Here is a 12881-nt window from a genome sequence, read left to right as displayed (position 1 = left end):
AAAGAATAAGACTATGGAAGGTTACTTTCTTGGTGGAGAGGAATTTTCCTCTATCCTTTTGGATGAAGAAGAACAAAGCAAACCATTAGAGAAAGACATCAAAGTCAAAGTTTCTTCATCCAAAACTTTCAAAATAAATTTACAATGGTCTCAGGCCATGGAAGAGCTCAAAAGAGATTTTGAAAATCAAGTAAGAGAGGTGGAGCAAAAACTGAGAAGAGAAACGAGAGCATTGCAAGAAAATCATGAAAAGCGAGTCAACAGCTTGCTAAAAGAGACCCAAAAACATGTTGAAGAAAATAACACCTTTAAAAATAGACTAATCCAAATGCAAAAGAGGTCCAAAAAGCCAATGAGGAGAAAAATGCTTTAAAAAGCAGAATTAGCCAAATGGAAAAGGAGGCTCAAAAGCTCACTGAAGAAAATAGTTCTTTAAAAATTAGAATGGAGCAGCTGGAAGCTAATGACTTTATGAAAAACCAAGAAATTACAAAACAAAACCAAAGGAATGAAAAAATTGAAGACAATGTGAAATATTTTATTGGAAAAACAACTGACCTGGAAAATAGATCCAGGAGAGACAATTTAAAAAGTATGGGACTACCTGAAAGCCATGATGAAAAAAAGAGCCTGGACATCATCTTTCATGAAATTATCAAGGAAAACTGCCCTGATATTCTAGAACCAGGGGGCAAAATAAATATTGAAAGAATCCACTGATCACCTCCTGAAAGAGATCCAAAAAAAGAAACTCCTAGGAATATTTTAGCAAGATTCCAGAGTTCCCAGATCAAGAAGAAAATATTGCAAGCAGCCAGAAAGAAACAATTCGAGTTTTGTGGAAATACAATCAGGATAACACAAGATCTAACAGCTTCTACATTAAGGGATCAAAGGGCTTGGAATATGATATTCCAGAAGTCAAAGGAACTAGGATTAAAACTAAGAATCACTTACCCAGCAAAACTGAGTATAATACTTCAGGGGAAGAAATGGTCATTCAATGAAATAGAGGACTTTCAAGCATTCTTGAGGAAAAGACCAGAGCTGAATAGAAAATCTGACTTTCAAACACAAGAATCAAGAGAAGCATGAAAAGGTAAACAGGAAAGAAAAATCATAAGGGACTTACTAAAGTTGAACCGTTTACATTCCTACATGAAAAGATAATATTTGTAATTCTTCAAACTTTTCTCAGTATTTGGGTAGTCGGAGGGATTATATACATATTGACAGAGACCACATCATGAGTTGAATAGGAAGGGATGATATCTAAAACAATAAAATTAAGGAGTGAGAGAGGAATATATTGGGAGGAGAAAGAGAAAAATGGAATGGGGCAAATTATCTCTCATAAAAGAGGCAAGTAAAAGCTTTTTCAATGGAGGGGAAATGGTGGGAGTGAGAAGGAAAAAGTGAAGCTTACTGTCCTCACATTTGGCTTAAGGAGGGAATAACATGCCCACTTAATTTGGTATGAAAATCTATCTTACACTACAGGAAAGCAGGGGAGAAGAGGATAAGTGGGGTGTGGGTGGGATGATAGAAGGGAGGGCAAATGGGAGGAGGGAGTAAATAGAATACTTTTGGGGAGGGGCAAGGACAAAAGGGAGAATAGAATAAAAGGGGGGCAGGATAGGATGGAGGGAAACATAGTGTTTCACAATATGACTATTATGGAAGTCTTTTGCATAACTACACATGTATAGCCTATATTGAATTGCTTGCCTTCTCAGTGGGGATGTGTGGGCAGGGAGGAAGGGAGAGAAGTTGGAACTCAAAGTTTTAGGAACGAATGTTGAGAATTGTTTTTGCATGCAACTGGGAAATAAGAAATACAGGTAATGGGTTACAGAAATCTATCTTGCCCTACAACAAAAGAGAGAGGATGGGGATAAGGGAAGGGAGGGGTGTGATAGAAGAGAGGGCATATTAGGGGAAGGGTTAAAATGCATGGTGTCTTGGGGTGGGGGCAGGGAAGAGATGGGGAGAAAATTTGGAACTCAAAATCTTGTGGAAATGAATGTTGAAAACTAAAAATAAATTAATTAATTTAAAAAAATAATAAGTGTCTGCTTATAAAATACAATCTGGAATTTTCTAATTAAGAAATTTATTCTGCAAAACATGGATCTCTGGGACTGACAAAATTTATCTGATGCCTCATAAATCAAAGAGGAGTCAGTTCAAATTGACATATTGAGTATAACCTTAATGATGTTTAATTAATTGTTGCCCCTCCCAAAAAAGTTAATTTTCAGGAAACATTAGCAAAAATGAAGAAGATATAATATGAAGCAAAAGCAAAAAAAAAAAAAAACCATGCAAAAGATTTATATCCAAGTTCACTGCATGATAACATGAGACAGGCCTATTGTATCCAGTTCTGAGCTTCTGGAATAAGAAACATCTATTTTAAAGTTCATAGGATCATAGATTTAGAACTAAAAAGGACCCATAAACAATAGGTACCAAAGACCATCAAGTCCAATCCCCTCATTTTATAAAGGAAAATGAAACTCAATTGACTTGCCAAAGGTCATGCAGGTAGTAAATGATCAGCTTTAGATTTGAACCCTGGTCCTCTGGCTCCAATTCCAACCCTCCTTCCACCGTAAGGTGGGGGTCCAACCCTCTCTTTTTGCAGATAAGACTAAGGTACAGAGAAGTTAACTGACTTGCCCAAGGTCATACAGGTAGTAAGTAGCAGAGCTGGCATTTGAACTCTCCAGTTTCAAATATTGCTCTTTTCACTATACTATCTTGCTAATGAAACCATAGATCCTATTAACCCAATGAAAATTACAGGGTTAAACCTAAATAATAATAAAAGGCAATTTTATTCTTTTTTAGTGAATATGCCCAGAGTTTAGAACTGAAAACAGCATTCTTATAATGAAAGGAATGGAAAAATATAACAGTATAATGTTCTATTTCAGTTCTTTCTTCCAATCAACATACATTAGGAACTAAAAATGTCTACAACAATAAAATGTGGTTTTGGAGATTATTGAGTGGTTAAGAATGATATAAATACATCACAATTTCTATAATATATTTATTTGGATATGTATTCACATATTACTAAATTAATTCATTGACATCATTTATTAAATCTCCACTATGTGCCAAGCTCTTTGCTAGGTGCTGGGATACAAAGCAAAAATAAACCAGCCCTTGCTTTCAAATGCTTACATCCTAATGGGAGACACAATAATAAGTAGGTACAAAATCTAAACAAAGCAAATGTGATGTAATGGGGGAGAGGCAGGGTTATTAGGAAGGGTCTGTGAGTGCTTAGACCAAGCTTTCTAAGGAGGTTAGGAATAAAGGCAGAGGTGAGGAAGAAAGGCATTCCAGGAAGGGGGTCAGGCTGCCAAAATTGGGAAGCAGGAGATGGAATGTAGGGCAGATTGTATGACCTGAACAATCAATCAATCAATGAAAAGATCAGTATTTATTGAGCATCCGTTTTATATAAGGCATTATGCTGGATACAAGTACAAAGAATGAAATAATCCCTGTTGCAAGGAGATTCCATTCTAATGGGCGAGAAAAGTACATATAAATAAACACAAACTAGGTCATTTGAGAGGGAAGTAACTAGCAGTGGGGGGGAAGGAGAATCAAGAAAGTCTTTTTCATACAAATGATGGTGTTTTATGTTGTCTGTTGAAAGAGAACGGGTTTTGTCAGATAGACCTTAAGATGGAGGGAATTGAAGACATGGTGAATGGCTAGTGTAAAAACAAGGAGATGAAGTATCCTGCATGAGAAACAGGGAGGTCAATATGCCTGGATTGGAGAATGTGTGAGGAGGAATAAAGTCCAATTGGGTGGGGTCAGGTTGTGGAGGGCTTTTTTGAAGGCTCAACATAGGCATTTATATTTTATCCTAGACGTAGAAAAGTGTCACTGGAGAGGAAAATTATTTTTGTAGGATGTAGGATGTAGGATGAATTGTAATGAGGAGAGATATGAAACAGGCGAGCCATTAGGAGGCCACTGTAATAATCTAGGTGAGAAGTGATGAGACCCTGAACAAGATTGGTAGCTGTGTGAGTGGGGAGGAGGTTATCTGAAAGACATTGCAAAAGTAAAAACTGCAAGACTGAGCAAATTGTGACAGATATGAAGTTTAGAAAGATAGCTTAGACTCAGACAGTCAGTCAGTTAATCAGTCAAAAACTTTATCAAGAGCTCACTATATGCCAGGCACTGTGTGAAGGGCTTCAAATGCCAAACACAAATGTTTGTATTTGATTCTAGAACCAAAAGGAAGCTACTGAATCTTCTTGAGAAGAATAGTAAAATGGTCACAGCAATGCTTTTTTGTGCAATAGATTTTCTTTTTCTTGCCTTCTAATTTTTTGGGGGGGAGGGGCAGCCAGGGGGTGAGAAGGTGAGGGAAAGAATTCAGAACTGGATAAAAAGAAAAAGTATCTGTGATCTGGACAGATAGATAACAAGAAAAAAGCATCACTTTGGCAGCTATATGAAGTATGAAAAGGCAAGTTACGTAGGTAGAAATAATGGAACAAAATGCAATACAGTCAGAAATTAAGATCTGTGTAGTTATCTTTCATAATTCCTTTTTTAAAAATGTGGTTGTGGGGCAAGAGCCAAGACAGTGGAGAAAGGCAGGGATTCACCTGAGCTCTCCCAAATTCTACTACACACAACTTTAAAATAATACCTGAAAATGAATTCTGGAACAGCAGAACCCAGAAAGGATGGGATGAAACAATTTTCCAGCCCAAGATAACTTAGAAGGTCAACAGGAAAGTTTTGTTTCACCAGGGTTAAGAGTGGAGCTCAGTCCAGCATGGAAAATGACCTCGCAAGACACCAGAAGGCCACTCCTCAGCAAGACAACAGCAGGCCTTGGGGGCAACTGAATCTGCAGCAGAGTCTTCCAGAACTCTCAGCTCATAGACAGTAAGTGGGTCAGACAAGTCAGAAGGAGGTTACAGGGGTTCCTTAGTTGGCACTGGGTGTAGGATTCTGTTTCACTGCCCATACTTAATCCAGGTCATAGTCCTAGGTCACAATCCCAGTGGGGAGGAACACTAGCACACCAGTGCTTGAAGTCACAGGGAAGCAGAGATCCTGGTCACAGTTCCAGGGTGGAAAAGAGTGTATGTGGTCATTCATGGACTAGAGCACAGGCCAGGAAAGTAGTGGCCACACCTCTCCTTAGATCATATAAATTTGAAAGAACTTATAGATGCCCAGAACTAGGTCAGAAAACAACAGCACACACACCAACACACACACACAAAACAACCCTCAAACTTGGACTAGTGCCTCCTCCATCCCAGGAGTGGAGCCTAACTGTAACACAGAGTTAAAAGCCAACAAATAGGCTGCAAAACAAACAAAACTGAAAACAAAAAATAATTTGACCATAAAAAGATACCATGGTGACAGGGAAGATCAAGACAAGCTCAAAAAGAGACAACAATGTCAAAGTTGCTACATCCAAAGCCTCAAAAAGAAACTGAATTGCATTTAAGGCTCGAAATGAATTCCTGAGAGAGTTCAAAAAGGATTTTAAAAATCAAATACGAGAGGTAGAGGAAATATTGGCAAAAAGAAATGACTGATTCAAGAAAATCATGGAAAAAGAGGCAACAGTTTGGTAAAAGAAGCACAAAAAATACTGAAGAAAATAACACCTTAAAAACAGAATAGGCCAAATGGTAAAAGGGGCACAAAAATCCATCAAAGAAAACTTCTTAAAAAGCAGAACTGACCAAAAGGAAAAAAGAAATACAAAATCTAACTGAAGAAAATAATTCCTTAAAAATTAGAATTGGGCAAGTGGAAGTTAATGATTCCATGAGACATCAAGAAATAATAAAACAAAATTAAAAGGATGGAAAAATAGAAGAAATATTAAATATCTCATTGGAAAAACAACTGACCTGGAAAATAGATCCAGGAGAGATAATGTAAGAATTATTGGACTACCTTAAAGCTGTGATCAAAGAAAAAAACCTACACATCATCTTTCAAGACATGATCTAGGAAAACTGCCCTGCTACTAAACCAGAGGGTATAATAGAAATGTTAAGAATGTATGTAATAGGAGGTTCAAAGTGTATTATGTATGTATGCATGTATTTAATTTAATTTAAGACCCCTTAGTTTAATTTAATTTAAATCTTTCATTTAATCTAGGTCTTTTAAAGCAAATTTCCCATTTAAAAAAACCTTTCTTATGTTTTGATAACTGTAAAATACACAAATCTCCATTCATTTGTATCCTGCAAGGCAATTCAGGAGCTGCTTCTGTACAACTCAGTCCCACCAGCCTTTTGTTAGAACACAGACCCTCTTTTTAAACAATGAATTCTTTGAATTAGATAAAGATTAGCTTTTTGACAATGAAGGAGAACAAACAAGTATTAAAGATAGAGACTGCTGGCTGCCCTCTTTTGTCCTTTGATGGAAATGATGTATAACTAACAAAAGGTAAAGCAGCTCTTCCAGATATTTTTACTTGGAACCTCAAGGGTCTCTATTTTAACATGAGTTAATTTGTTCATTTTGTGCGTCCTTGAACATATGCACCTCTTAAATCACCCTTAAACCTGGACATATCAGGCAGTTAGATGAATAGAATACTAGACCTAGGTCAAGAGGACCTTACTTGGAACTTACTAACTGCAAATCTGGGCAAATCATTTAAACTCTATCTGCTTCAGTTTCCTCATCTTTAATATCAGGGTAAAAACAGCATTTATCTCCCAGGATTGTTTTGAAGAGCAAATGAGATCATATTTGTAAAGTACTTTACAAATCTTAAAGAGCTATAAAAATTGTTGCTATTGTTACAGTCATTCTTACTACTTACTAAAGTAGTTCTGATAAGGCACAGCAGTGTCAGGGCATATTGACTGGAAATACTAACCAGAAGTCCTTAAAATTTGTAACTGAAGGTTGAGGAAAAGCAGTCTTAAATGCATCCATCACCTTTTAAATCATTTTGTCTCCCTTCCCAATTTGTGTCTTCAGGTTCCTGATAATCTAAGAAGGATCCTAATTTTTAGTTCTGAAACTAAATGGCTGCTGATCAAGAAGATAGAATCTAGGACAGAACTGGTGCTATCACTGGAGAAAACGCTAAGGATCCAAGCAATGCAGAATATTTGATCACCTTATATAAAGAAAAAGGATTGTATAAATTCAGACTAAAACAGAAAAATGAAACTGTATTTCAATATATTTACATGACCTTTTGCTTTGAAAAGTGACCTTGGATCAAGACTACTCAAGTCACATCTAGACACCAAGAGAAAGATTGTCAAGCTTCCAACACGTAGAGAACGTGCCTCAATATGTTATTGGTTTCTGTGTGCTTATCTATTGATCAATCAATTCTGTACTTCAAGAATAAGTGGTTTAAAATGCTTAAAAAAAAAAGTAAACTAATACTGATATGTTCTTTCCCACAACTGTGTATATCCCATATAAAATTTTCCTTCCTTTGAAGAACAATAAATATAAAATATAGACAAAATGCCATGTGACTTAAGCAGCTAGGTGGCAAAATGGATAGAGCACTGTACTTGTAATCAGCAAAGCCTGAGTTCAAATCATGCCTCGAGTGTTTAATAGCTGTGTGATCTGCAAGTTATTTAACCTCCTTCAGCCTCAGTCTTCTCACCTCTAAAATGGAGATAAAAACAGCATCTCCTTCACAGCACTGTCATAAGAACAAATGAGACAAAATGTAAAGTGCTTTGCAAATCTTAACAAACCATATAAATGGTCGTTATTATTATTGTTATGGTTATTATTACTATTTTAAAATTTAGCCAGTTTTTTCTTGCTAAATTTATAGACTGATGCCATTTTAATTCATAAACTTTCCTAAAATTGTTTCTTCATAAAACTAATGATTACCTTTTTAGACAAAGAAAATAAGTGGACAGAGGAAACAAAACACACCCACATGCAACCTACCTTTCAAAAAAGGATCTGATGACCAACAAGAGGAAAGCACAGGGAACTGTTATATATAAATGAGAAGGCTTTACAAAAACAAGTCCGTCATGATCTTCAAGATCTGACCATTTTATCGTGGGAGGAAGCCATAATTCTTCCAACCAGAACCAGTCTTTAATTGTTTGAAGCATTCTAAGGAAGGAGAAAAAAAATAAGTTAATACCATAAGAAAAAAAACAAGTTCATATCAAACACTGAGCACTAGATATAAGTCCCCTATCGGATGCATAGATCTAAGTTGATGTTATCAACTAAACTGAAGCTTTTTGAAACTTGTGATTTCAATGGTATAGAGAATTCCTGAACAAAGAAATTACCTTTGCAGGCTAGTACTTTTTCTGTAATTTTTTCTCTCAGAGATTTACCAGAGTAACTTCCCCAGAGTCACACCACCAGCATGTGCCATAAGTAGACTTGAACCCATACCTACAGATTTGTAGGGCAGCTCTCTATCCACTATACCATGCTGTCTCTCACATATTACCCATTAAGCTTACATGATACACTTACAGTTCAAATAACTCCCATTTATGTAGTATTTTAAAGTTTCTAAAACTGTTTCCTCACAACAACTCGATAAGATAAATAATCTCTGGTGACCTTTTGCTTTGAAAAGTGACCTTGGATCAAGAATACTCTTAAGTCACATCAAGACACCAAGAGAAAGATCGTCAAGCTTCTCACACATAGAGAATGTGCCTCAATATGTTATTGGTTTCTGTGTGCTTATCTATTGATCAATCAATTCTGTGCTTCAACCCATGAACTCCAGTGGGGATAGGACTGTGTGAATTACAGAAAATGCATGAGTATTTTTACTATTACACTGAAGAATGATCAAATAACTATCATACAAACAGGCATAAAATTGTACTTTCCCCTTAGAAATGAAACTCTAGGTGGGATAGAAAATTATAATTAAAATCAGTCTTTTTCACATGAGTGTATTTAGGAGTTAATACACAGAACTTTTACTCAGTTAATGGTGTCAAGAATAAATAGCTCATATTGATTATGTTAATTGTAAGTATGTTTGTGTGTGTCTGTATTCATTAAAAAAAATCAGACACTATATTCAAAAATCACTACTCACAGTAGGCACCGTAAAACATTAACTCACCCAGTTAGTAATTTTTAATGCCAAGAAAGCATCATTAAGAAATAACTTACTTTTTTTCTTCTGAAAACATGTAAATAAAGGAACAATTATTTCTGGTCGAGTCCTTTTACATAAGATTTCAGCCTAAAGCAAAACATTTTACTGAAAGCCATAAACTGCTGGAAGTCCAGGTTTATGACAAAACTGCTCACAGACCCTGAAATCTAATGGTTCTAGCAGGCGCCATTATAATGAACTCCTGAACACTAAAGTTTGTGTCAGATATAAAGCCTCACTTTAAAAATAGTCTATGAAGATACTCTAAAGGTTACTATATTAAACATAGCTATTTTCGTTTTGCAGGCATACTATGAATAGAAATACTGCAATTTTAACATACAACAAAAGACATAAAATAGAAGATGGTATAAAAACTCAAAAATTCTTTGCGGTCTCTTTCAAGAATGCTGTTCAAATTGCTTCAGAAAAAAACAAAAAACTTTCTTTCCCTATCTACTACCAAATTTCAACTAAGAAACTGCTTCAATATACCTTATCACCACTACTTTTCCCAATTCGATTTATCCTCTACCTCCATATATTCTCTACTTCATGAGAATGATTTACTTTTAAAGCATAAATGACTGCAGGTCAGCTCATGACTGTGGCAACATCTTGAAAAAAGGAACAAATCTTGAGGAAAAACCTAAACCACCACTTCTCTTAGAGATCATGACAATACCCTGAGAATAATGATGTTGAGTATATAACTTAAGTAAAAATTCTCTCTCCACTGATTGTAGAAAGGTAACCCAGCCTGCCTCTTCCCCCCTGCCCTAGTCTCCTGTGAACCTTACCATGTTCTGTGTCCCTCAAGTTGAGAATGAGTAACATAATTACAGAATCTCAAAGATGGTAGGGACCTCAAAGGAAAACTAGACCAAAATGGTACCTAAACAGGAATGCCCTCTGCAACATAACACAGGTGTTCATCCAACTTTGGCTTAAAGACCTCTAGCATGGGGTAACCCTGCCCAAGCCAATTTGTTGTATGCACTTCCATACAGTGCTAGTGGTCAGGAAAATTTTTCTTACATGAAGTCTAAATCTACCTTACTGAAACAGGTTCCATCACCTGAACCTAGTTCACCCACTGAAGAAGGTTAAACTGTAAGAGCAAAGTAAGTAGTATTGGGACATGCATGCTCCCTCATATTTATTTTTCCACTGTGTGTCATTAGTGTGGAAACAGGCTGCTATCCTTGGTGTGATAGCTCCTTTGCCAGTTTCAGCACTACAGATCTTTTATTTATTGCCCTCTACTGGTCCTGTCACCTCCTCATCCTTGGTTGGGTAAATGGTTCTGCTACTCCTATGTAAAATGAGAGATGTAGGCTAGCTGACACTTTAAAGTCTCCACCAACTTCCAATGTCTAAACCAATCTAGTTCCCTGAGCTCTAAATTTAGCTGAGGAGCTTCTTCTGAGGATTCTCCCTCAAAACATAAATCATGTGAAAAACAACTTCACTTTGTTTCCCAGGAGTGGAAAGTATGGAGACCGATTTGGCAAATGAGGAGACTGCTGGTGGCATCTTACTACTTCCTTCTCCCTACATGTTTTGCGCTTCCTTCTTCCTCCCTCTTCCTCCTCACATACCTATGCCTCAGGTTTGCCAGTGGCATCAACTGACATTGTTTAGGTTTGCTGGGATGCTAAGTGGCAGAAAGGTGGCTGATCCCCAGAAAAGCCTTAGAAAAAGGCAAGGTTGTTATCAAGATGTGGAACTTATATTGGAAACAAGATCTTCAAGGAACTTTGTGTCAATTGTTTATATGCCACAATACTTTTAGCTAGAGAGATAAGCAGCTTGTAAATACCAAGATGGAGAGATACATATGTTTTTAAAAGTTCCACAAAACTTATTGCAATGAAGCAAACCTAAGAGTTCACTGTGGCTCTGTAACTCAGTGACCTCAGTTGTCCCATTCACCTGCTAAGTCATCAACAAATCACTACTTGTGACACTGCACCGAGATTCTTAGATTCGCAAGTTAAAATCATCACCATTCTCTCATTTTCATTTTACAACTCAACTTTTAAAGCTTTTGTTTCGATTTGGTTTTTGGCTATAAAACCACCTGTCAATGTAATTCACAAACCTATTCGTATTTTCTTTGCTGTAAATACATTTTTACTTCCTTCCTTTCCAATTCCCCTCAGTCTAATTTTTTTTTTATCTCCAGTTAAAGTTTTTTCCCATCATGTTGTCTGAGTACTATGCTGTGACTGCACCTGCTTTTTGGAAGAGAAACAACTAAATAAAATAGCTTATCTCTAGTCAATTTATGCTTCCTTCGAGGAAGCAGTTATTGTGATGGTGGCATCACAGACACAGCTGTGTTTGGCCACCTGCTAATGCTAGTGAATGGTTAAGAATAACTTTCTCTAATTCCATGTGCTATTAGCTTACAGAGAGAAAACCTAGCCAGCATGGATTTTTATGACTAATTACTTTCTGACTCGATGGATACAATATTTTTAAAAGCTGATGAAGTCAAAGGCAGAAGGCCTATAGCCACTTTTAAATATGAACTTAAAAGTTAAGACGGAAGAAGTCAGACTTTTTGGGTAGAGAATTTATTAGCAACTGGAAATAATGTTTTTTTCAAAGGGAATAAAAATAAGAAACTTGAGTTTTCAGTGAAGAATTTTTAGACCAAACTGAAATTATTGTGAACTACAGCTTGCACTGTCCACAGAACAGTCTAATCACTGGCTTGCTTCCACAGGTGCTAAGGAAAATATCCTCTGGGAGGAGGTACTGAGGTGAAGTAGGCTTAAAAGACAAGAGCAATCAGGTATAACTGGCCAAGCTGAAGGAAATAAGAGAGAAAGAAAGGAACTCTTGCATTCATATACTCCTTTTTTTCAAAGTTCATGTTACTTAATCAGTTGGAAAGCATGAGAAAACTGGGAGGATTATGGGATCTGACTATTCACTTTATAAAAATGGCTATGGGACAGGCAAGATAGTGTTCTTAGCTTCAGATCTACTTGGACTTTTGAACAACATAAATGCTCACTCTGAAGCAAGGCAAAGTGGAAAGATACTATGAGTCTGAAGAGCTGTCTAATTTATAATGGGCCAAAACAGTTTTATTTTACTAAATCTCAGTGAAAACTCACCAAATCTATTTGACTGTCTTCAGAACCGACTTCAACATTTCAGCTAAATAGCAGCATTCATTAATTTAATAGAAACATGAGGATGAATATTATGAGCTATTTGTTGTACATGAACAATCTGAAGCCCTGTGCCAAATCTAAATCCAAGCTGACCAGCACTTAACGTTTCTTTGGTTATCCAATTTGATGCAGATAACTCAATATGAAGAGAAAGATCAACTTACTATGAGGGATGGTTATTCTATCAATGCAGATCAAATCACTGAAGGCATAATGAAAAAAGCTGGCTATCTATATCTGGGTTTCCTAAAGCTTTAAGAAACGGACTACAGAATAATTTTTAAAAGACTGAAGAAAACTTTACTTCATACATAACTAAGATCTAAACTTACAGAAACAAAACAAAAAACATAATAATTTTGTAGGACTGTCTTAAAGACTCTTGTACTTCCCAAGCACTTTGGCAAGAGCCTATGCATATGTTACAATCTCAAAAGATTCCTTGAAACAATGTAACAAGAGAGAATATAACCTGGGAAACTCCTTAATATAAATATCAAGTAAGATATGAAAGAGGGATA

At 36.3% G+C, this 12881-nt stretch overlaps 1 protein-coding gene across 4 annotated transcripts in view; it reads right to left on the bottom strand.

The window, feature by feature from the left end:
* CERS3 (ceramide synthase 3) overlaps positions 1–12881 on the bottom strand; it is a 103155-nt gene that overhangs the window by 74645 nt on the left and 15629 nt on the right. For all 4 annotated transcript variants that reach the window (XM_072616968.1, XM_072616970.1, XM_072616974.1 and 1 more), the window contains one exon: positions 7972–8145. In XM_072616968.1, coding sequence (XP_072473069.1) covers positions 7972–8144 — 173 coding nt within the window. In that variant the 5' untranslated portion in view covers position 8145. The remainder of the gene's footprint in view (positions 1–7971; positions 8146–12881) is intronic.

Source organism: Notamacropus eugenii, chromosome 1 (assembly GCF_028372415.1).
Source record: "Notamacropus eugenii isolate mMacEug1 chromosome 1, mMacEug1.pri_v2, whole genome shotgun sequence".
NCBI classification, from domain to species: Eukaryota; Metazoa; Chordata; class Mammalia; order Diprotodontia; family Macropodidae; genus Notamacropus; species Notamacropus eugenii.
This window is presented reverse-complemented; position numbering and strand designations above follow the sequence as displayed.